Genomic DNA, 25,444 nt, shown 5'->3' on the forward strand with positions numbered 1-25,444 from the left:
TGAGGAACAGACAACCACACTGGCCGAAGGTAAGATCTAATGAGCATTTTCTATCCTCTATCAGTTAAACAAACTCAATGTTGATATTAAGTTTAATGAAATATATGCATATGTAGTTGCTGTGTGTGTTTCAGTTATAGTATATATATCTGTGGATATTTCATGTCTCTTCATATTATTTATGTTGTATGATTTAGGTGTTGTTCAAGACACATTACAAGGATGAAGGGCTTCATTTTCCTTCTTGGGATCTTGGCATTTTCATCAGCACGCCGCGACCCAGTAAGATTTGCCTATTGTTTTCTTATGTAATTAATTATTTAAGTAAGTATTCATTCTGATGGAAATTTAGACTTTAACACACATTTGCAATACTGAATTTGAATTGTAAGCACAGATATGCCGTAACCATATGACTTCAAACTTAAGTAGATTTTACTTATAGACCAGCATAGTAAGTATAGTATTATTGAGTGTTCATCAATAATTGTCACATAGTCTCTATACTTTATAATTTGCACATTCCCTGGTCTATATTTTTTACATTCCTGCACAAAACTGTACAGCTCTTTCAGTTTAAAAGAGACATGTTTTGCATATATTTTATAGTTTTGTTTTCACATTTTTATTGTAAATTTTCTATGTACCGGTAGTTTTCTTGACTTTTGCACTAAACTTTTTTATAATCTTTTTTATTGTGTGTTAATGTTTGCCATCCACCAAAACACAGAAGCACATTCTTGTATGTGAAAACCTACTTGGCAATAAACCTATTTCTGATTCTGATAACCAGCGAATGGAACGCATTCATGTTGTTTATTCTTTCATTTCCTGTTGTTTATCGTAGAATTACATACATGCATATTACATATGTTGATGTGATAATGTGATTTCTTTACAGATTGGACCAGGAATAGTGGGTAAGTTGCATTATTGAACATTCTTTATTAAACAAAATTATTTTAAAATTGATCAATGTTGCATAATAATACGGCATCTCATGTTTTTGCAGAAATTGGTGAAGACAAGGACATTATAGATGCAAACAAGGGTAAAGTTAAACATATTCATATCACTGAATGGACCATGTGGGGAGATTGTTTACTCAAGTACATATTTGACCGAGCACCTTTATTGTGATTCATAATGTCATTAACCATTAGATATTTTTTTCTTTGTTTTAAAAAATACTAATTATTCATGCCTTTTTTCTTAGATTCACATGATGATATTCTGGAGGTGAGTTTACATTATCTTAGTCGGTTATTAAAATCATAAGCATGCACTGGTTTTATTTATTTTGTTGTGTCACCTTAATATATGTATCATAAATCTTCTCAGACACAGGAAATGCAAAGGAGTGCCACCAATGAGGAGGACAGACTGTGGACATCACCAGTCCCATATGTTTTGGGAAAAGACCTTGGTAAGTATAGTTTTTGCTGCATAATAACACAGAATATTTGTCGGGGTTAGGGAGGAGTAGCCCTGTGGGACATGTTAGGTAGAAATATGTTAAATGATTATACACCAATCAATATTTAATAGGAAAGAATAAGCTGGTTGCTACACAGAAGCAGCACATTGACATGAGCAAAGCCCCCACCTATGGAGGCCATAGAAGGAATTTGTGATAGAAAAATGTACACAGGGAAGGATACCTCATATATACATTGTATTTACGTTATTTCTTTATTTTTCCTTAATACACAATTCACATCAATGATTGAAGAAATGAACGCTAAAGGAGTCACCCTCAGAGCCTTTGACCAGTTCAGGTTGAAGTCATGCATTGACTTCAAACCAATGGAGACTGAGAAATACTACATTTCTGTGAAAAAGTTAAATGGGTATGTTTTGTATATTTACTTTTTTTTTGTTTTTGTCCTTATCTTTCTCGGTTGCTGCTTTTTCTACAAAAAGCAATCCAAAATTAAGCCTACTACAACTGTCAAAGAGAGATGTGGTTGGCCATGTGTTACGTTCTGTATGTAAATGACCTTGTGAGATTTATCATTGTTTGTCATTTTCTTGTACAGTTCCTATGCACATACTTTGAAATTGCTCTACGTTTGCTTTCATAAATGTGATGAGTTAGTGATAAGTGCTTTTTTCCCTCTCTTTTAGATGTTTCTCATATATTGGGCAAGTACTGTCCGGCGGACAGGAACTTTCCATCGGGTCATACTGTGATGAGATTTCAACCGTTGAACATGAGTTCCTCCACGCTCTTGGCTTCTACCATGAACAGTCCAGATTTGACAGGGATAATTTTGTGACCATTGTGTATGAGAACATCCGAGAAGGTTTCATAAAAGACTTTATTATAACATTCCTGTTCTTTGTATTTGTGTTATGTCAGCTACTTGGAGAGGGCTTCAAATTAATAAGTGAATCAAACATTTTTCAATCAGTTGGAAATTTCAATTGTAAACAACTTTCGCAGTGAATGTATGTGTTTGTGTTGGTTCCCAATTTACTTTTGCACTTGTAAACTCTTATCATTAAGCATTTAAAACTGAAGAGATGAATGCCGACGTGTTAAGTTCTTCCACTTCCAAATATGTTAATTGGTAGATTAAGTTATAATTAAGTTGTAAATTATGCTTTAACCATTCATGCTACTTTCAAGGTTTTTAAATACAGTGTGCTGTAATTGATGGTGGGCTTTTATATGTGTGTTTGTAGGTTTGGGTTATAATTTTAGAAAAGTTGACAAAGAAACCAGCACCACCCAGGGAGTCCCGTACGACTACATTTCTGTGATGCACTACGGCAAAGATGCATTCAGCAATGGCAATGGGTCAACAATCCTCACCAACGACCCAGCATTCCAGGATGTTATTGGTCAAAGATTGGAAATGAGTCCCAGTGATGTTCTTGAGCTGAACCGCCTCTACAAATGCAGTAAGTGTTTGGAGTTTAAATGGACGAATCAATGTTCATTCCAGTGACTAAAATCAGCCAACTCAGTGTGAACATGAGTTTCATAAAGTCTATAACTTGGCTCTGTCTACAAAACAAGCTTAGGAAGAAATGTTTAGGGATTCCTGAGCATCTGTATAAGGTCATACAGTTGCAGTTTGTGCAGTAGAAAATTAATTAAAAGGTGGAAACAATGACATGCCGTGTAGTCAGTCTTACTGACAATAGAGTAAAGATCCAAATAAATCAGTAGCCACAAACCCTATGCTCAAATTGCAGCTATAATACACCATGCACATGTTTAATGTCTTTAGACTTCTCAGAAGCGTTTACATTTTTATTTGAAATTCTCATGTGAGTCCTTGGCCCTGTGTTCTTCTTTCACCTCTACAGACTCAACCATTGCATTTAAGATGCACTGCAGCTTCTCTGATAGGAACATGTGTCAAATGAATAAATGTTCACAGGGTGGCGATGGCTGGGAAATGATAACACATATTAAAGGGGGTCCATCTGACCACACCAGTCTACCCAGTGACAGCAGTGATCATGGTAAGAATTAAAAATGTAAAAAATGTAATTAGTGGGATCATGTCTGGTGGTTAACTTCCCTGTTCAAATCCAGCTGTCAGATACTGTATCTAAAAAAGAGTAAAACAATAAGAAACTGTACCTTATATATTAATATAACATTTAAAGGTCCACCATAACACGTTTATTTTGAAAAACACCTTTCTAGATGAAGATGCAGGTTACTTCATGCATGCTAGCACAGCATCAGGTAAGGAAGGAGACTCAGCCTGGCTGGAGACCCACAAGATGAGTCCCAGTAGGGAGTGTCATGTCCAGTGTCTCCAGTTCTACTATTACCACACTGGGAGCGAGTCAGACTATCTCAACATCTGGATCAGAGAATTTCGTGATGAATGGGACATCACGGGAACCCTCCGCCTCATGGGACAGATCACTGGTAATGTCAAGCTGTATGATTGGTCATGTTCTAAATGATATTAATGTCTGAATGTTTGGAAGCTACTAATATCCGTTAATACTCAGTGCAGTTCAGTGATCACAAAAGTCTTCCTCTAGGTGAAACAACATCTCACTGGCAGCTGCAGCATGTTTCCCTGAATGCCACCAAGAACTTCCAGGTGGAGTTCGAGGTTCTTAAAGGAGCAGGAAAATCTTCAGGCGGCTTTTCAATCGATGACATCAATCTGTCCGAGATCGAATGTCCACATGTAACCATGCAGATTAATGATTTTGAGAATCTTTTAAAAAATGGTAAATATGGAACTACTCTATACAGCCCAAGGCAGTACTCCAGCGGGGGCTATGCTTACTCAGTCGGGGCAGTGCTGCGCAGGACATATTTTGGACTGTTTGTACAACTCTTGTCCGGTGAATATGATGACCAGCTGAAGTGGCCTGTCCCACAAAGGCAGGTGACCTTCCAAATGGTGGATCAGAACCCCAACATCCAGCTGCAAATGTCCAAGCAAAGGAGTATCACCAGTGACCGAAGCACCAACTTTGATGGTAAGTTTAAGAGACCACTTTTGCACACTAACACATTATTCCCTCTCCAGTTATTTACATGTAATCATCTACATGCTTTCTCTAAACAGGTAGCTTTAAGTGGGACGACCCTAGTAAGATTGGAACGCCATTCGTAGATGAGAATAATGAGACCATCTACGCAGGACCTCTGCTCGGCAGAAACTTTTTTGCCTATTTGGACGATGTGAAATCCAGAGACTTTCTGAAGGGAGAGAGTGCCATTTTTGTATTCAGCTTTCAAGGCATGTTTTGACTGGTTGACTCAACTGAATAAATGTCCTGTTTGGCATTCTTCAACAAACATGAAATATTACTTTACACCTAAGTAGAAGTTTTGTTGTACATCATAACTGTAACGTTCTTCTTTTTCTAGATCTCACCCCTCTTGTTGAGGGAAGTTCTCTACCATGTCCTAGAGTGGTGCCAGTGAAGACGACACATCATCCTAGAGATCTGAAAAAAGGCCCATGCTCATCCGGGTAGGGCATTGTGTTATAAGTATTTTCAGCACTTAAACAGCTTTTCCTTTTAAGACAAATCTTCAAAAGAAATTTGAATTGAATATGCTCATCAAATTATGCCATGTATTTTTAAGGATTTTACCTACCACCACCCCCACTGCTGCTGATACCACCACCACTGCTGCTGACACCACTATCGCCACCAACACCACCACCACCACCACTGACATCACCACTATTTCACCTCGGAAAACAACAGATGACGACAGGTATTCAGATTTACTCACATTACACTTACAGTAATTTGTTAGCTGTGAAAACAGCTTGAATAGCTTATTTTGGTGATGTTGGGGCTAATCAATTAGTTACATAAACAGATCTGTGTGTTCTTATTAAGCAAAAAAAGATTTTTTAATGTAAAGAGGGCTACAATAAGTAAATATATATTACAATACAATGCAGAATAAAAGTAAAATCACAGTGTGTTATTTGCAGCAGCCACGAGTATTATAGCCATGTTTGACAGGGCCTTTTTCAAACCACTGAAGCCACGAAAGAGTCATAGTATAGGAAGTAAAAAAGAGTCATGAGATAGTTTTTGTTTGTATGTCGAAAAAAGTCATAGTATATCATGCTGAAAAGTCGTAGTATAGGTTGTCGTAAAAAGTCATAAAAAACTCATAGTATTGACTTTTTTCGAGATACTATACTATGACTTTTATGACTTTTTGACATAACATACTTTTAGACTTAAACTTTAGAAATTTTAACGACTACTTTTTTTGTGACTTTTTAATGACTATAAAAGTCATAGTATAGTATGTTGTACAAAGTAAACTAAAATTCATAGTTTAGTATGTCAAAAAAGTCATAGAGTATGTGGAAAAAGTAAGTCATAGCATCGTACGTTGATAGAACTAGTAGGTCATAGAAGTCATGAGAAAGTCATTGTCTCCTGTGTTGAGTAAAGTCATAATATATCATGTCGAAAAGTCATAAAAGTAATAGTAACGGTTGACGTAAAAAGTCATAGTATCGACTTTTTTTGACATAATATACTATGACCTTTCAGACATACTACTGTAAACTGTCTTTTTTATGAATTTTTTCGACGCACAATACTTAATGACTATGAAAGTCATAGTAAAGTATGTCGACGCGTCATAGAGCATGTCGAAAAAAGTTAGTCATTGTATTATTGTATTTTGAAAAGGGCTGGTTTTGAATTTACAAGCATTTTTAAAAGTCATAGTACAGTATGTCAAAAAAAATCATTCATAGTATAGTATGTCAAAGAAGAAGATCATTAGAAAGTCAAGGTATAGCATGTCGAAAAAGTCATAGTATATTATGTCGTACAAGCCATAAAAACGTCATAAAAAAGTCATTGTATAGTATGTCGAAAAGTCATACTATACATAACATGATGAAAACGTCGTACAAGTCATAGTTTAGGTTCTCTTAAAAACTTATACCATTATAGCATGTTTAAAAAGTCATTGTATAGTATGTCGTTCAAGACATAGTATAGTATTGCTTTGATGCATTAATATGACTTTTTTCAACTTGTGAAGTATGTGACAAAAATCCTGTCATATTTTATTGAATTCATTAATTTCTCTCTGCTGCAGTGTGTTCGGCTTCTCTGTTGGTTTGGACGGCTCTCCTGTCCTCATCCTCCTGCTAGCATTGATGCTTTTGATACCTTGATATGCATCTCCTTCTTTGGTCCTCTCACTTCTGCAGATGGATGGGACCTGTACACTTGAGTTATTCAGCATTTTTTACTTTTTTAAATTACATTTCCTTTGTTGTTTCTCTGGTTATATATGCGATTAATAAAAAGAAATCTACAATAGGTAAAGAACTACTGGTAAATACAGTATATCAGGGATTGTTGAATTAATTACATGCCTGTACTCCTGTGGTGTTTGGTGTTGTGACCATATATTTGATGGTGTTTGGATTATCTCTGTGGGTTAATCTTGAAATTGCTTATGGTACTAGAGTTTCACTCCTTTTATAACTGGCTAATTGAAAGGAAATTCAGTTTGAGTCTTTATTGTTGTGTATTATGAATGCATACATATTGTAGGTTTACAGTATGATTTGGTTTTGTATAGCTGTCCCTGTACAATGGTTTTGGATTTACAAGAAAAGCATATTTGAGAATTAAAGAAAATGCATGCAGCAACATAGTTTTGTTTGTGGTCATCAGACAATGCTTATTAGTGTTTTGGATTGGATTACACAGGAAGTATCTAGAAAAAAACTTAAAGAAAAAAACAACGTCAGCTGGATAGTGAACGTGACTTACTTCAAACGAGGTGAATTCCGTTGAAGTAATAAAAATGATGTATTTTAATTTTTATTCTGACTCGTCCCAAAAACACATTGGAAAACTTTCAGAGAAGTGTGATTAAACCAGCAATAGCATTTTGTTTTGACCACTTAAGAATATAAATACAACACTGACATTATTACCTTCACCGTTGAAGATGACATGGCAAACTTGCTATGACTTTTTCTTTGACAGTTTGTGATATGATACTATAAGTGCTCTATAAATAACATAATATTGCATTAAAAAAAGTAATTCACACAAGACTATGACTTTTTGCAACTAATAATGCTATGACTGCTTTAGACACCCTATGACTGATTTAAGCTTTATTTGGAAATATACTTTTTTTGGACAGTCTATACAATGCCATTTTCTCTCTTTTTTCAACAAATTTTGACACACTATCCTTTTGGGGGCGGCAGTAGCTCAGTCCATAGGTGACTTGGCTGGGAATCGTAGGGTCGCTGGTTCAAGTCCCTGTGTGGACCATGTACGGAGTGTGGACTGGTGGCTGGAGAGGTGCCAGTTCATCTCCTGGGCGGTGCTGTTGAGCAAGGCACCAAACCCCAAACTGCACAGGGTGCTGGTCACTGGCAGCCCCCTCGCTCTAACATCTCTCCTTAATTGCATGTATAGGTCCTGGTTGTGCATGTGTGTATTTCGGGCCTGTGTGTGTAACATGTATAATAATAAGAGTGAAAAATTTAATTTCCCCTTGTGGGATAAAAATAAAGTAATTCTTCTCCTTGACTGATTTAAGCCTTTTTTGGACATATTAAGGGCCCGGGCATAACGACGATATTCAGTATTTGCATTTAAACTGCATCGTATGGGTGTGGCGTAGCGACAAAGTCGGCCCTATCGCAAAACAAACAAAGTTGTTTGAACCTGACCATACATTGTCCATTTTTCACCAAATTTCACATACATGACAAGAGTCCAAGCCTGAGCTCACCAATATATCAATATTGGCTCACAATGATAGCACCCCCTTTTGGCAAACACTAAATTACAGCCCCTCCCCCAGGATTGACATAAAATTCTGAAAATCGGTAGGCATATATAACTCATCGACACGTACAAAAGAGCCTCATGGAACAATATGCTAAAGTCAACAGGAATTCGGCCATTTAAAAATTTCATGTCTATTTTCACACATTTACAAGCCGGGATGCACCGTCACATGGGATGCACCCTTCGCGTAAATCCCCCGACGCACGGCCCGTTCATCGCTGCTCGCAACTTCAATAAAACTTGTTTGATGAGGTGTGATCTGATGGTTCCTTTGAGAAACCATCAGAGGAAGTTACTGTTGACATTAAAGCATGTAAACATTTAATGAGACAACCAATATAAAAATATGAACCTGAAAATTTGCATGTCGACTTGTGCATCCAGTTTTTCTATAAGCAATCACCACATCCACTTTTACAAAAAGTAATCACATTTATTTGAACCATCATACATGATCACCATATATTATGTCTAACCACTTACTTTGATTTTCACATCACATGTTCTCATGCATCACTGATGCCCTCTGATATACATCTCTCTAGCCTCTGGGTATATCCAATACACCATAAAGGAAAGACATTTGTGCTACAGAATGTAGGCATGGCTTGGCCAGTCCTGGCTCCTTGGTAGTTGTCTTTGTCTCTCTGTCTGCCCCAGAAATCACAGTTGTAAGAGAGTCTCTGAATCCAATTTCTAAAACTTAGTCCAGGTTTCTGTGTGTCTCTGTGCCGGTCCAAGCTTTGGCCTGCGAGCTGGCTCCAGACAGCCCCCGCACCTCTAGCCAATGGTGACACCGAAGCCACACTGGAACTTGTTCTTACGGTGGTTGAGGAAAGCTCCTAGGGCCAGTGTGAGAGGCAGCGGCAGCAGTTTCTTTTCAAGGGTTGCCCCAACCACCCAGTTACTGTCAACTGTGCCTGCAGAGAGAAAAGGTGAAAAGTGGGAGAACTCCTTTTAAAATGAAAATCTAAATTCATTTTGAAATTTTCAAATTAATAGTCACTTCAATTTTGTGGTTTAGGGTATATTTATACTTTATTTATATACCTTTAAAGAGCAAGTTAGCTTTGGGAACGTCCAACTGGTAACCAAAGGATGTTGTGGTTTCTTGCATCCTTGTGTTGGCTTCAAATTCAACTCCTATCTGCAACTGTATTAGAAGACAGAAGTTAAAGGATAGATTCACACTTTATCCAAGTCTGTCTTAATACCAGCCTAGAAACTGGACGAAACAGCCAAACTCATGTTTCATTTATTCTCGGAGATACGTTAAACACGAAACTCAGATTAAACTGTCAAACTATGCAGAGCTAATCAAATATGAACCAAGATTGTTACTGTATTGCCTATATCTCACATACATTTCAGACACGCATTTTGGAATCCCGTTTAATTTTAGAAAGTTTGTTATCCGGACGCCCTTGTTTAGTTTATGGACAAAATGTGTTTTGTGAGGTCATGGTGACCGTGCCAAATGGGAAGACATTTCCTCCATGGGATCCTGAAGAAGGGACAAATGGGATGGACGGAAAAACAGAAAACATAATGCCTCCATCCACAGCTGTAGCCAGGGGAGAGACGAAAATCACTGTCTCAATGTACATATGGACAAATGAGGATTGTTTCAAGACAGACTTGAAAAAATTGTGTGAACCTATACTTTAAGTTAATAACCAGAATTTTAACCAAAATGCTGCATTTGATAGACAGAAATACATCCACACACTACTGCGAATGTTAGGTACCTGATCATTGGCTTTGTGATAGTAAGTAGCATGAGCTCCTGCCCCTCCCAAAGTCAATGTAGCAACAAAGTTTTCCCCTGAAGAGAAATAAAGGGGTTGAGGAGAAAAAAAAAGACATGTTAACACTTTATCCAGGTCACACAACAGAAGAATGAATTAAAGTAACTAACCATGATTAGGGTTGCACCATCACATACTGATATCAAATAGTACGATCAGGTATCAGTGACAAGGGGGCTGATCAATTCTATTCTATTTCTATTTGCTTTACACATTTTGCACTGGAAATTTTTTAATTTCTGTTTAAATTTCAACCAATTTGTTTCTGAATTGAAATAAATACACTTGTATTCTAGTTCCTGTTCATTTTGAAGACTTTTCTACTAGTTGAGGGTGCACGATTTATGACTTTATTAATAAATAATGATTCAGTACAGTCAAGCCTTATGTTGCCTTACACAAAAGAATGATCCCAGTCACTTCTACACAGCTTATCAATGCAACACTGGCATTGGATCGGTACCGGACAGGAAAAGTTAGATCAGTGCAGCGCTTAGCAGGAAAATTGGTAGCCAAATATTAAAATATAAAGTAAAATCAAAGCAGGATGGTAAAATATGAAGTAAAGCATCAAGTAGTCTTGCAATGCAGGGTTCAAAGCACAGAGTGGAGATTTACCTGTGTACCTGCCCAAGAGGGAGGTGACCGCTCCTTCCTCCCCTGGTCTCCTGTGATACACTAGCTCACCACCCAGAGCCAGAGCTGGTGTTATAGACTGGAGATAGTGGCTCACCAAAATACCTGAGGGAAAGCAGTAAAACAGCTTCCATCACTACTGTTGACCTCAATATTTTCTTGGTACCAACAGAAATGTGTCCGGAGCACTGTTACCAAACCTTGGCACTCAATGTCTGCCCACATTCATAATATTTGTATACTTATTCTTTGATCAGAAATACCAGATTCATACAATTATTATATTAAGGCATGATTCTCCTATAATTTCTTTTTTTTTTTTTTATTTATCATCATATAAGACAAATAAAATGTTAAATTCTTATGTCCGGCATACATTTCCCATATAGTGATAAATATTAATAGATTTAAAAAAATTTGAATAGCCAATCCAGGCATATAATTAATGTGACAACACCAGCTTAATTCTTTGATGGACTCTACTGTGTTTTGAGGTTGGCAAAAAAACACACATTTTCTGAACTTTAAACTAACAAATTCGTTATCGTCTTTTTCTCTTGTTTTAGCAAAGAGTAATAGTGTACAAAACACTATGGGAGCAGCTTCTCATTTTTAGCCAGTACCATCTTTCCTTCAGTTAAGACGACAGACATTGCTTGTGGCAAGTCATATCAGCTGTCACAAATTAATGTTAACTCCATGAGTAACTTGATAACTGGCCAGAACGAAACGTTTCTATTATCTGATTTAAGTGCTCTCTGCAGCCGGCAAAAATTGTTGTTTGTGAGGGAAGTAGCTCCGCTCTGTAACACCGCTGTACACGTGCAAGTGGAATGAGTGTTTGTGTAGTTACAACTGCAAATGTGTGCTTCAACAAGCCCCTCTGTTGAACGTGTTAAGAATTACTGACATATACAAAAAAAACTCCATTAGAATTTTGAAAATATTAATCATACCAGATCCAACAAGTACATCTGGATTTCCGAGCGTCACAGCGGAGGTGAAATTCTCACCACGATACTCCATGTCACACTGCCAGTTCACAAACTTATGCTGCTGAGTCTGCAACACACACAAACCAGAACAACAAATATTCTGAGACTAGAGTGATAATGTCAGCGACACTTCAAAGGCTGAAAAGAACACCCTCTAAAAGACAACATCTGAAAGGCTGTTACCTCAACAAGTCTACAAACCTGGATGGCTATTTTGGAGCGCACCGCAGACGTGAGCTGGTGGATGATCTGGGCATTCAGACTACCAGTATTGTCCATATCTCCAACCATAACTGGGAATGACTACGGGGAACAAAGCACACGTTCAACAGCTTTCAAGTCATGTCAAAAACATTTTACACTTGGAAGCCAAGAACAACAGCAGAGACCCTTGGGATGAATCGCTTCCTGTCTGTTTAAATGATGTTGAGCTGAACCCTGATGAGCTCAAAACTAGCTGAACACACTGTAACCAATAAAAGGCTTAATATTAAAACCATGGCATTTCCCTGCTCCAATGCATGAAGATTCCTGCAAATTACAACATTATTGTAGGGCTTTGTTGAAGAGATAAAAAAAGGAGCATCACCTCTGCTGGTCCAGTCTGTTTACTGCCTACGTAGGTAGAACCAAATCGATAACCAGAATCAGCAAGGGTACTGAGGGTCACAGTATGGCAGACCTGGAAATGGTTACTCAAGCCCTTGTTGACCACTAACCGCACCCCTTCCATCTGCAGAGGGAAAACCTCTAAAACAAAGAAAAAGCAAATAATATATGTAACTAAACATAAGACAATTATTAAAGCCCATTCTAACATGACAATGATACTGTAATAACTGTTACTTAAATGCTGTACAAGTGTGAAGAATAAACTACATCAGTGATATATTACTGATCTTACAGAATTCCCCGAAAAGCTGATTTTCTAACCTTTACATTTGCGGTGGCACTCCTCATATGTGCCCGGGTTTGGAAGAGGGGAGTCTGCATCTGCTGCCTGCTGGTCAGATCCAGACATTGGAGGGATGGATGAAACTGAGGGCATAGTGAACCCTGGAGGGACGGGCACCAACCCTGGGACCCCTTGACTACCTCCAGTCGCCGCTGGGGCAGGACTGGGGGAGGCGGCAGCCAACACACTGCCCATACTCTGAGACTGAAACAGACTAGGAAAGAGATGGACAATCATTTATTTAATTTATTACATATTTTTACAGCAAATGTTAACTCTGAGTTGCTTGCACCCCTGGGTCTGCGTGTCTGTTTTTGTGTCTGTCAGATGACCATCCTCCATAGAGCTTGGTTTGTTCGTTCCTGCCTGTTAAAAGGAAGGTTTTCACAGTTGCCACTGTGTGCACAAGATAAATAATGTATATAGATATTATTATTATTATTATTATTATTATTATTAGAGCTAGTACAACTTGCTGCTGCCTAAGGAGAAATTATTAGGTCTCTGTAAATCATATATAGTCATATAGTGTGGTTTGGACCTTTTGTAATGATTTGGCACTATAAATAAAATTGAAATTGAATTAAATCAATTACTTTGATCACACAGCTGCATGTTACTGACTATTAAATTGATTCTTGATAAAGTTAATTAGCTTGCATGACATGCAAGGTTTGATAATGAATACATTGGAGTTGTGAGCCACTGCTTACAAAGTATATTCAATGCACTTGGGCCAAGCTCGAAAGACATTAGCTCACTACATGCTTTCAGCTACCATTGACTTGACTAATAACACTGAGCGACCCGTCAGCGTCCTGGCACTTCCAGTAACGTACAGTAGGTTGGTTGGTTGCAGCTAAGGCCCAGTTTAGTCATTCTCTACATTAATAAAATAACATTAAAGCAGCAAAACCTGGCAACCACGAGAAATATCGAACTGCAGCTTGTGGTTTTCAACAGAGGTCACATATTGAGATAAGTCGGTATATCTGTTCGCTGGCAGTATATAACCTGTGAAGGCTAATGCAAAGCTAGCAGGCTTGGTTGGTTAGCTAGCTGGCTAGGTAGCCATGTGGAGTCGACCACGAGATCTATTCGTCTTCATATAGAAAAACAGTATTCGGGAATACGATATGTGGCGTGTTAACACCCTCACCCATCCTCTTGGTGTAAAACTACTCATGCAATTTAACGCGTTTAGCTACTCACGCTGACGGGTTTGGGGTCCAGGGGTAGTTCAACACCGGCAAAGTTCACCACAGCGTCGGTGACTGTGAGGTTGACAAAGTGCCCGCCCCATTTCCTGTAAATCGTCCACCGATTGGCTAATGTATATCTCATTTCAACCGCCATTGGCTGAAACTCCTGATGACGTATCACGGGAGTCATTCGCTCAACATCCATTCCATCCAATCTCCTGCTGAATGACATTCCAAGGGTACACTGTATGTCCATGGTACACTTACTGTAGGGGCCGCAGCTTATGGCCAGGGGTTTGAACATTTAATAGCTAGGCTGCATATGCTTTGCAGATATCTGTAATTCAATGCTTCCTAGTCAAAAAGAACATTTCAGCTATAACATATAACATACCTTCAGTTTGTTATGATAATTATGCTGCTATAGGCCTAGTCTGCCAGGGGATAATCCTGTTTCTGATCCTCTGAGTTTCTCTCCTCTCTGTTTGTATCATTCATATTTCATCAATGCATGTTACTAATTCAACTTCTTCCCCCGAGTTGTTTGTGCTTTATTGTCTTGTGCATGCCGCTGCTATTGTCATTGTTACTCATATATACTATCATTAGTTTTATAAATTATAAAATTTGTAGCCATAAAAACATCATCAGTCATATCTCATTGTATCACAGCTGTACCACTACTCATCATTGATCATATTTACCACCATAATTATTGTCATATTCTATCACCTTAGCTGTAGTGGTTTCTACTATTGTACTATATTAACTGCCATAACATAAGTCATACTCACATTACTATATATATTATTATAGTTACTGTTACTTTTGTGGTTGCTTGCACCTCTGGGACTGTCTCTCTTTGTCTCTCTCTCAGTCTTTTCTCTTTTCTTCCAAAGGTCCGTCCTCCATAGAGCTGGGTCTGTTCGACATTCCTGTTATAGGGAAGGTTTTCGCTGCCACTGTGTACTTATGGGGGAATTGTTGGGTCTATGTAAATCATACATAAGTCAGAGTGTGGTCTTTATCTACTCCTTACGTAAAGTGTCCTGAAGTAACTTTTGTTATGAATTGGCACTGTAAATAAAATTAATTTTAGTAATGTAATTCTTACTGGGACGAACTCCCATTTCAGATATCTACAATCCAGTTGTTACTAGTCATATTCATTGTAGATATCCCAAATGAAAAAAAAACACTCCTGATATCCATAATGGAATTTTGACTATCCAAAATACATTGACTAGTAAAAGTGTCATTATAGATATGTGCAACTGCAATTTTCCTAGTAAGAATTACATTAAGACAGGGGTGTCAAACTGATCCAGTAAAACGGCTGCTGTGGCTGCAGGTTTTCATTCCAACCAAACAAGAACACACCTGATCCAACAAATCAGCTGTGTGAAGGAAATTCAGGTGATGGTGAATAACTCAGGTCAGGTTTGTTCTTGCTTTCAATGAAAACCTGCAGCCACAGCAGCCCTTTACTGGATCAGTTTGACACCCCTGAATTGAGGGATCCAGAATATTTATTCTAGATATCTAGAAATAGATATATAGATATATGTATCTATGCACATAAAAGCAGTCTCCCAAAGTAATAACATGAAACATGGATGAAAAATTTTTTGGTGGAAAACACCCATGGCTATTTTTACACCAGTGTCCTGCTTTTTGGACAAGCTACTAACTATTAACAAAAGCACTGACCCACTAAGTGAACACATATTAAACAAAGGGAAAAAAAAACAACCAGAAAAGAGGAGTTAAGTCAGTTGGACTTTATTTGTTTCAGGCGCTGGCATTGACACATTTAACAGAAAATTGTTGCTCGTCTGTCTTTCTACTCAAAAGTATCTGGGCATCAAGTCAACAAGGTATTAATTTTCTCCAGAATACAGTGACGGGACAAAAGGGTCTCGGGTTACAAACCCACTCAGAAAAACAGCCATGTATTGATTCCAGTGTTGCCTGCACGGAGGCTAAAAAAGGAAGGAAGAAAAAAACGGGGAAACCAAAGGGTCTGATCACTCTGAAGATGATTAGGGCCAAATACTAGTTCAGATGCTTTAGAAGAGGGCACACATGTGGGGGGCCCGTCCCTGCTGGTGCTTGGCAGTAATGTAGTTGTCAGCAAAAGTAACAATTAAGAAAAAAAAGGGGGTCCTGGAAATTTCACAGTATTGTTTTTACATTTGAAATGCATCTCTTTTGTGACACTGTGCTTAAGTAAAGTCCAAAGATGGAATATATTTTTGGACAGCTGGTCATATTTACAATTCCTCATAAGACAAATGCATTTTTCTTTTTTTTTTTTTTTTTACAAATAAGAAAAAACTGCAAATTCCATAAAAATGTAACTGTGCTTTCAAAACTGATGAACTAGTCAGGAATTGTTCTGGTGCGATGTTACCTACAAAACTAACTCGGGACAAGAGCCTAGGCAAAGTAGAATTTTGCCGTTAGACCAAGGCACTTTGGAGGGAAGTAGGGACACGGAATCTATGTTACAATGACAGAACGAGTTGGCCGGTTTCAACATGTTGATTAAGGCCCTTCTCATCCCGTCATATTATGGCTTTGACTCAAATCAAAGAAATTTCACAATTAAATACTGACTTGTCATCTTTGTTGGGTCTGTGCTTTGAAAAAAATATGCTACAGTGTCACTGACATCACACTGTTATCTTTAAATGTCCAATTTCTGCAGAACACATTAAAAAAAAAGTAGCAAATCATTATCAGCAAAACCATTTCTGATAGCAGCCCTCTTCTAAACATCATTCAGAGCGGAGTGGTCATTTTGGTTTCTGAAGCCATCTATTCTTTCTTTTGTTATTCTGTCTACTCTGCCAACTTTGGTTCCCTTTTGAATGATGTTGATGTGGTTAGAATATGGGTGTTTGCAATCTGCCATATTTTACCACTGCATCCACACATCAGCAATAAAGATGTGGGCAAAATGATTTTTACAACCAACCTGGAATGATTGCAAAAAGCTAAAAAGTAACGACACTCAGCAACCACATTACTAGGTAAACCTGTTCATAAATGCAATTACCTAAATCAGCCACTCAAAACATGAAAGCATGCAGACATGGTCAAACCAATTAGTTGTTACGACCAAACATCAGAATAAAGAAGAAATGTGACTGATTGTGGGATAATTGATTGTTCTAATCTCCTGGGATTCCCAGACAAGTCTATAGGGGTTACAGGCAAATAAAAAAAAAAAAGGTCAACGAATGGCCAGACTGGTTCAAGCTGACAGGAAGGAAGCAGTAACAAATAACCACGTATTGCAGCAGAGATTTGCAGACATAGAAAACTAGAGGCTCACCAACACTGCACAGCAGATGATTGGAAAAATGTTGCCTGGTCTTGCAAATCTCAATTTCTGTAGCAAAATGCAATGTAGGGTCAGAATTTAGTATAAACAATAATTCAGATAGGTGGTGACAGTATTATGTCAATATTTTTTTAGCACACTCAACTACTTACTAAGCATCGTTTAAAAGCCAGAGCCTTTGTATTGTCAGTATTGTTGTCAACCACATGCATCCCTTTATGGCCAGTCTAGTCCTATAATGGCTATCGCTTTGCAGGACATCATGCCACATCACAAAACATCATCTCATGACAGTGAGTACCTGAAATAGCCTTCATTCACCAGATCTCAATCCAACAGTGCACTTTTTGTTGAAACATAAAACTGCAGCATAAAAGGGCAGTTGACCAATCTGCAGCTAATCCATGAGGCTATCGTGTCAACGAGAACCAGTCTGTCTAAGGAATGTTTCCAGCGCTTTGTTGAATCTATAGCACAAAGAATTCAGGCATATCTAATAAAAGTAGTCACTGAGCGTTTTACAAACGGGTGGGTTTCCTTTTAAGCTTCTGCTCAAAAAGGCATGTCAGCAGGAAGTGCACACTGCCATATGTAGTTCATCTGCACAGCAAGGATGTGAGCTGGGCTTTATTCTCTAAGTCTACCTTTGGTTTCACATTTTTATTCTTAAAAAGTACAGAAAAAAAAGAGTCGGTGACAATGTCCATCTATTGTCAAGACGAGTGGCTGAGTTCAATGACAGACTTATGCAATAGCCCAAATCACATGTACAGTGACCATCTTTAGCCGTGTCGCATAGATTGCTGTAAACTTAAAACCGGTAATGGGGAAAAAGAAAAGACCATTTTAGTGACAAAATGGGAAACAGAAATCACCACTTGGAATCTTGTGTGATGCGTAGCCAATAATGTGATGAATGCCAGGCGCTGCGTTTCTCCTGAGAGGAAAAACAAAAGCAGAGTTAGAATTTTGGAAAACCACCATGTAAGAGTCACTGCTTTAGCAAACCTGCAGAGCAGACAGCTGGCTGCGTGCTCTGATCAGCTCTGTGCAAATCTATGTTGACTGTTGTTGTGCAGCCCGAGCAGGAAAAACCTTAACCTGTCACCTTTAAATCCTGTAAAACTTTAGTTAATCTTATTTATGAAAGAGGATACCATCCATTAGCAAGGTTGTTAGTTATTTGCTCTGCTTCAAGCAAGAGTGCTCAGATGTTTCAGGCAATGTGAGTACACCGTGTACTAATTTAATGTCCACCAAAGTGCTGATTCATATACTCACCTGCGCCAAATTAAATATCCATTTTGCCTTTGTCATGTGCCTACACATGCACACCTACTGTAATTCACTAGGATTTTAGACCAATATGAAACTTTTTTACGATACCAGAAATAGTACCAGCTAACAGGTACCATGTTTTTGTGATAGAAAAAGCAAAAAGGGCGAGGTGAGTTGAGCAGATACCGTGCAGTGGAAAAGCCCCAAGGGTATAATCCCAGCTTAGGTGTTACACAGAAGAGAACCCTCGCTCTAGATCAGCTGAAGATTGCCCAGCAATAAAATGAGTTTAACTGGGTTTGGAAAAACATTCCATCTTAAAATGTTTATTTCAGTAATGGCTGGAACTAACCTTTCAATCAGATTGCTCCCAGTTCCTTGATTTTGCCTCTGCCGTCATTGTCCTCGTCGTCGTCCTCATCATCTGGGTCAACACAATGAAACTCTGCTACATACAGGCTCTTATCAATGCTGCCGGGGATTGGCTTTATGTCGGTGACAAGTTGATCCTCAATATTCTTCAGATTGTAGCGGTCTTCTGAAGTTATCAGGTTGATGGCCAGACCCAGATGACCAAAACGCCCTGCGGAAAGAGAGACATAACTTAGGTATTGTGTACTGTTAGCAGTAGTATCATGAGGCCAAGCCTACTGTGTCGGATGTTTAAAGTGAACAACACTTATTGTTGAGAGTGAGAATTTATAAAAAGTAAATCTTACCTGATCTGCCAATGCGGTGCAGGTAGGTCTCTGCATTTTTGGGGAAGTCAAAGTTGATGACCACATTTACTGCCTGGATGTCAATTCCCCGAGTGAATAGATCTACAAGAAAGATATGTGTATAAGTCTACCCACTTTAATCGTTTAAATTTCAACTTTCTATTTTAAAACGCAGAACTCTTCGCCTACCTGTGCAGACCAGGTTTCTGCACAACCCGTTCCTAAAGTCGTGGAACACGCGGTTCCTGTACTCCTGCATCATCTTTGCATGAATGTAGAAGCACGAGTAACCAAGTTGGGTGATTTTCTTGGCCAGAAGCTCAACCCTCTGGGTGGAGTTACAGAAGATGATAGACTGATTGATCTGAAGCTGTAACAGAAATATACAGATGTAGGATTATTGATGACTGAAGGAATGTGTTTGCTCCCTGTATCAGGTGTATCTGTGTGTACCTAAGCTACAGCTAACTCTCTGGATTGTTTGCATTTCTACAAAACGATAACAATTGTCTTGGGTCGTCCTAAGCCTGATGGCAGTAGAGGAGGAGAAAGCCCAACATACGGCACTTGATGTTGGGCTTTCTCCTGAACATCTACAAACCTTACAACTAAACAAAGTTTGTTTTTATGATCTTTTGCAAGGAAAAGTGACCAAGTGACCAATATGGACAATCCTCGATCACAATATTTATGCAATTCTATATTGAGGTATCGATATACACATAGTACATTTTCTATTAAAAATTTATGAAATAAATCAATTTTATGTAATGAATAAAAATAATCAGTTTTGAAAGTTACTGCGTAACACTACTTATACTTTTTGGGGGTCTTAGTATCCAACTGGTAAGTGCTTAACACTCACCCTAGAAAAGAGTGTGTTGAGACAGTGGACCTTCTGCCTTTCAGTCACATAGGCATAGTACTGAGTGATGCCCTTCAAGGTCAGTTCCTCCATCAGGTTGATCTCATACGGCTTCTTCAGGTGCTTGCTCTGGAAATTACATTCACGGTGTATTATGAAACGTGATTTAATTTTTTACCTCTTTAGAAAACCTAAGTTTTGAGTTCTCACCATGAATTTTTGCACACTGATTGGGAAAGTGGCAGAGTACAGCAGGATCTGACGGTCCTTTGCCATGAAGCTGATTATATCTTCAATCAAGACCACAAAGTCCTGGGATAGCAGCTTATCTGCCTGTATAAAAGATACATTTGAAGAAATCCTGTTTTTAAACAAAGTCAACATTCAGACAATATGAAGGAGTCAATTCACATATTAAACCATCAAACCTACCTCATCCATCACTATCATTGTGGCCCTATCCATTTTTGCCACACCCTTCTTGATCAGGTCTAGTATCCTGCCTGGTGTGGCAATCACTACATGCACTACAAGGAGGGGCAGAGGCACAAACATCATATCACAACAAGTTCCACTGACAACAGCTGCAAAAAAAGACATTGCTAAACTAAGGTCAACAGAAGTGTTTCATACAGCAGACATTTTGAGTAGTGCAGTGGACATATCAAAGATATGACATGATTTTTTTTAAGCAAGAGCATGGGTTGGTATTGAGCCAATGTGCAAATGAGTCATGACTTCAGAGTGGCAATATAAAACCCATCCCATGAAATATTGGGTAGTAGCTTCTCAAAAAATTGGCATGTCTACAGGCTTCTGACAAGTACCTGTCTCATCAAGACGCATGATGTCATCCCTCAAGTTGGTGCCACCCGTTGTAGCCATGACCTTGACGCCTCCTAGGTGCTTGCTGAGCTGAATGCTGATCTGGCTCACCTGCAGGGCCAACTCTCTTGTTGGCACCATTACTATGGCTGGATTGAGATAGAAATGGGAAACACTGATGAAATGCCAGGGTTGGTGAGACGCATGGAGCACATTAAATAAAGTGATGCTTACAAAAAATATATATAGAGATACATAAGTATGGGGTAGAAGAGTGCAGTGAACATGTCCATATGTTCCAGCGATCTGCTCAATGTGCTTAAGTCTTGTAAACCACACGTGGTTTTGTTACTTGTTAATAGGATTACATGTTTGGAGAAATTTGTAAATTTTTGGTGAAAAGCAGCTATATCTGCTGCTGATAAACATGTACATCCAGGCTTTCCTTCAACCTCTGGATCACTTTAAAACTAAGTTTGTTTGTGAAGCATATTAAACAATAATTACTCTACTAATTCACTAAAATTTCATAATGCATCTCAAAGTTAATGTCTTCATAACTACCTCACTAACAGTTTCAAAAGTAGCACTATCACGCAGCAGAAACTCACCCTGTATGTGATCCTTCTTTAGGTCTATCCTCTCCAGGAGAGGGATGAGGTAGGCTCCACTTTTTCCTGTGCCATTCTTGGCCCGAGCCAAAATATCTCTGCCTGACAGAGCAATGGGGATGCTTTCCTCCTTTTGGCAGATAAACAAGACCAATCAGTGGGGATGGTTCATTGGACATGACACTTATTTGGACATAAGGAACACAGAGAACCTGCAAAAGAGTCTCATATTCCTGACCCATTTGAATCCACAATAGGGCTGCAACATCACACCACAATATATTAGGATGTATTACAGGCAGTGACATCTATGACTGCAATTATACCCTCAGCTAAAATTGTGCATGTTGTTCAGATATAGTTGGGAAAAGGAGTAGTGCCTCTAGCTCACTGGGTAGAGCCTGCGCCCATATGGGCTCAGTCTTTGGCAGCAGCCCGAGTTTGAAACCGACCTGCGGCCGTTTGCTAAGAGTCATCCCTTCTCTCTGTTCGCACTGTTGCGATCAGAGAGAGGGCAGCTGTAGTGACTGCAGCTATACAGTCAATTTTATCATTCAGATTCAGAATAAAGGCCCTGGATACATTTAAGGCACCCTCACAGTGGCTTAGAAAAAGCAAAAAACAACAAAAAAAACAAGAGGGCCCTATGTTCTAATATCTTTATTTACCTGGACAGGGGACGGTTTTTCCCATCCCATTTCGAAGATTCCCATTAGCAGTTCGCGCTTTAGGCAGTAGTCTTCAAATTCATTTCCCTTAGTTGAAGTCACATCCTAGGACAAAAGAGCAGAAACATGAGTATACTGCTAATAGGATCCAAGAGATTGATGCGACAGCATTAAATGCCTACGCACATTGAGTGAGTCTGAATCTGAACAGAAAATGTAATGCACTTTATATCTGATTAATTATAATACCGAAGTTCTCATCCTGGTGTCTTTTGGAGGAAGCTCCAGGCACTTCTTCCAGTCATCACCAAACCTAAATGTAGGAATTTGTGTAAATAAATAAACAAAACAAAAAAACACATGCACAGATAAAAGAGGGCTCTGGAATATATTGAGCCCAAAAGCTATTTTCCATCTATCTATCTATATTAGAGACAGGGATGTTAGCCGGGAAAATTATTTTCCTTCACAAGTAATGGAACCTCAAAATGTACTAGCCATATCCAATAAAGTGCAGAAGTAGTATGAGTGAGATTCTCATCTTCCTTTAGCGTTGTCTAAACATGTCTGTGGTCAACTTTATTGTGCAAGACCTATTAGAAGCTTTGTTCTCTGGGAAAGAACGAGAATTATATTCACATTTTGCAGATTGTTATAACCAGTGTAAGTAGCCAAGCCACAGAATTAAAAAAACTGATACATTTCCTTTTAATGCAAAATTGAGAGAATATATGGAACTAGATCTTACTTGATGCCCCCACTTCTTTGAGGAATACTGGTCATTTTCTGGGGAGCACTGGGTTGTTGGGCAGTTCCAAGGAGTCCTGATGGTCCTCTGAGCTGCCCATTCGCCGGTTTGTTCAATCCAATCATTGGTGCTGGATTTGCTGTCCTTGCCGTAGCCATTGGGTTCACAATAACTGGCAATATTCCTCTGTGTTATATTTACCTCTTTTTTCGCTAATCTGTTTTGCTTAATGCACCCGTGAGTAAAAAAAAAACACAACTAAAAGCTGAAAAATGTTTTAAAAAAAATGTAAAGTATGTATAGTGTACACAATTTGACGTTCGGACCTCTTGAAAAGAAGAGGTCTGCGTATGAATTCTGTCTATATACAAGACAACTCTCCAAAAAAAAGGAGAAATTAACATTCATATGAATAAATAAATCAAATGTGACCAAAACATAAACTCTGTTTTTCTTGTCAGAGTACTCTTATCCTTGCTGTAATGACGATGATGATCCAGAATTTTCTTTGTGTTCTCCAAGAGTCTTGGCTTTTTAAGTCCAAGTGCTATGTTTATACTGTACATTCAAATTGGCCAGTAGTAAAATATGATCTGCTTGTTCACGACTATTCTTATGATGTGTTCCTCAACATCAAAAAGTCTTCAAACGTCTTTGCCGGGCCTCAATACTGGCTCAAAAACGTACCTCCAGCATTTTTTTCGTTAATATGAACAGTCCACTTTAAATGTCTGTGGTTATCTTGTTCCGGTTTCCTTTACTTCTGCAGCAAAAGTTGAGATGACAGTCTGCAAAGTGCTTTGGGAATTGCCGATCAACAAAAAAAAATTCCAGGTTACCTGTAAACAATTGGAGGCGGTTAGTTTAGTGCATTTACAAGTAAACCAAACCCCTGAAACTAACAATGCAAGAAGTCAACACAGTTCAGATGTATGCACCACCTGCAATCTTTGATAAACTGGAACACACAAACAATGTCACATTTAGTAAAACCACCAAATGTCAGCTACACCAGCTAAGCCCTAGACGACAAAACTATTGTTTAAATGTTAACTTTCCGGTTTAGGTTACAGGCTTCATCACAGTAATGTTAGCAACGATAACAGGGCGAAACTGAGTCAACAGTATCATTCTCAGTGTTTACTACACCTTTTCCAAAGTCAAATTAAAGCACTTTAAGAATTCCAATGTACATTTTTCAAGCACCATACAACTGTGGTAAACGATCTATTTACGCACAGTACATAACGTATACACCGGAATCCCTTTTTACTGCACCTTTTCAGCACATCAAATTAGATGTTATTGTGCTTTAAACAGCCAAATTAGGTTTTGTGACAGCGTTCAACATAAGGGCGATGAATCAAAGAAAAAAACTTTCACGTTTGTAGGAAAACTCGACATCCTATAAAACCTACATTTGAGTCACTTTATTCAAAACTCAAGCACCTTTCAAACCTTGAAAACACCACATTAAAATAAGTGTTTTCGAGGTTTTCCAGCACCCGTAAGAACCCTGAATATTAACATGATATGGCAAATTTATAACAACTGTGCCTATTCGGCTTTGTTGTGATGCCACAGTAGCACGAGCTAACATATTGCTAACGTGAGCTAACAACTGCGGGCTAACTTTAAATCTACTGACGGAGTAAGTTAATGTCAAAGTTAGCTAATTAGCCACTGGACTTTATAACATCGCTGAAAATGAGGTAAATAAACCCAACCACCAGGGTATTATTGTCCCGTGTTGCATCTTCCTTTAAAAACACCCCGTTGACAAACTTAACCTGACATAAGTGACTTAGCATGTCTGTAAGCAGCATTAAAACTTTAAGCATAGCAACGTGGCTTTGACCGTCCAACTTAGCATGCTAACGCTAACTTAAATGCCTCGTCCCCGATTGTGAGAGGAAGACCCTTTTCATTTTTGTTCATCTAAATATAATGTGTACAAAGCAAACCCGTATGTGTGTTTTAATTAATGTTACTTCGACACTTTCATTCAACTTTGATCGCGCGATTACGTTAGCACGCTAGTGTTAGCTTAGCCACACGGAGTTCACGTCGGCGCTGTTAGTCAATAATAATCTTTACACAGGCGGAGAAAGAAGCTACCTTCACTTTGCTTCTTCCACCAGACGTCGTCCAGTTGTCTCTTTGCTTAAAGTTTCATCGATAGGTTGTATAAGTTCGGTAAATACTCGCTGTTTCGAGAAATCCACCGAGTTGTCTCTCTTTTGTCTCTTCTTCTTTCAGGAATATTGACAATTCAACATGGCCGCGCGCTCGTTTTTGGGGGCTGGTTGTTTGCTCCAAAGCACCTCCCACGGACCAATCACAGCGCTGCTTTCAAACTCACACAAAATGTTGCTGCTGCGGGACCAGCTGACAAAATCAAGACGGAAGTCAAACCTGGAACACCTTGTATTGCCCTTGTTAGTGATCTTTGTGATTTGACACTGATGGTTCACTATTTAG

General features: G+C 38.6%; 3 protein-coding genes across 3 annotated transcripts; 1 reads left to right on the forward strand and 2 right to left on the reverse strand.

Moving 5' to 3' along the window:
- Positions 1 to 1,350: 1,350 nt before the first annotated feature.
- On the forward strand, positions 1,351 to 4,738 carry LOC310950126 (meprin A subunit beta-like; the record flags this gene model as incomplete). The annotated part of the gene is made up of 8 exons (XM_083917788.1): positions 1,351 to 1,426; positions 1,733 to 1,850; positions 2,128 to 2,306; positions 2,689 to 2,907; positions 3,319 to 3,477; positions 3,665 to 3,895; positions 4,015 to 4,464; positions 4,554 to 4,738. The coding sequence occupies 8 exons, from the start codon at positions 1,351 to 1,353 to the stop codon at positions 4,736 to 4,738; spliced, it is 1,617 nt and encodes a 538-aa protein (XP_083773914.1).
- Positions 4,739 to 8,786: 4,048 nt separating this feature from the next.
- Positions 8,787 to 13,975, reverse strand: tomm40 (translocase of outer mitochondrial membrane 40 homolog (yeast)). Its single transcript, XM_083917637.1, has 9 exons — positions 13,911 to 13,975; positions 12,677 to 12,912; positions 12,333 to 12,493; positions 11,945 to 12,046; positions 11,705 to 11,810; positions 10,731 to 10,853; positions 10,053 to 10,129; positions 9,355 to 9,457; positions 8,787 to 9,224 (listed from the first exon to the last, which is right to left on the reverse strand). Exons 2-9 carry the CDS (start codon positions 12,891 to 12,893, stop codon positions 9,085 to 9,087), a joined length of 1,029 nt encoding a protein of 342 aa, XP_083773763.1. The 5' UTR covers positions 12,894 to 12,912; positions 13,911 to 13,975; the 3' UTR covers positions 8,787 to 9,084.
- A 1,725-nt stretch (positions 13,976 to 15,700) lies between these two features.
- On the reverse strand, positions 15,701 to 25,219 carry ddx61 (DEAD (Asp-Glu-Ala-Asp) box helicase 61). Its single transcript, XM_083919071.1, has 13 exons — positions 25,082 to 25,219; positions 22,964 to 23,802; positions 22,465 to 22,528; positions 22,216 to 22,320; positions 21,548 to 21,677; positions 20,939 to 21,085; positions 20,544 to 20,638; positions 20,322 to 20,444; positions 20,112 to 20,240; positions 19,436 to 19,616; positions 19,247 to 19,348; positions 18,880 to 19,110; positions 15,701 to 18,186 (listed from the first exon to the last, which is right to left on the reverse strand). The coding sequence occupies exons 2-12, from the start codon at positions 23,119 to 23,121 to the stop codon at positions 18,887 to 18,889; spliced, it is 1,458 nt and encodes a 485-aa protein (XP_083775197.1). The 5' UTR covers positions 23,122 to 23,802; positions 25,082 to 25,219; the 3' UTR covers positions 15,701 to 18,186; positions 18,880 to 18,886.
- Between the last annotated feature and the right edge of the window lie 225 nt (positions 25,220 to 25,444).

Source organism: Echiichthys vipera (assembly GCF_963691815.1).
Source record: "Echiichthys vipera genome assembly, chromosome: 8".
NCBI classification, from domain to species: Eukaryota; Metazoa; Chordata; class Actinopteri; order Perciformes; family Trachinidae; genus Echiichthys; species Echiichthys vipera.

Bases quoted from the DNA above. Each gene is read 5' to 3' on its own strand.
- tomm40 (XM_083917637.1), bottom strand. From the start codon at position 12,893: ATGGGCAGTGTGTTGGCTGCCGCCTCCCCCAGTCCTGCCCCAGCGGCG. The intron at 10,854-11,704 runs GTATGATTAATA...GCTTTCCCTCAG, and splicing joins AGATGTACTTGTTGGATCTG to GTATTTTGGTGAGCCACTAT. The intron at 10,130-10,730 runs GTAAATCTCCAC...ATTTCTCTTCAG, and splicing joins CCTCTTGGGCAGGTACACAG to GGGAAAACTTTGTTGCTACA.
- ddx61 (XM_083919071.1), bottom strand. From the start codon at position 23,121: ATGGCTACGGCAAGGACAGCAAATCCAGCACCAATGATTGGATTGAAC. The intron at 21,678-22,215 runs GTAAATAAAGAT...ATCTGCCAAAAG, and splicing joins AAAAACCGTCCCCTGTCCAG to GAGGAAAGCATCCCCATTGC. The intron at 19,111-19,246 runs GTAAGATTTACT...CTCTTTCCGCAG, and splicing joins GCACCGCATTGGCAGATCAG to GGCGTTTTGGTCATCTGGGT.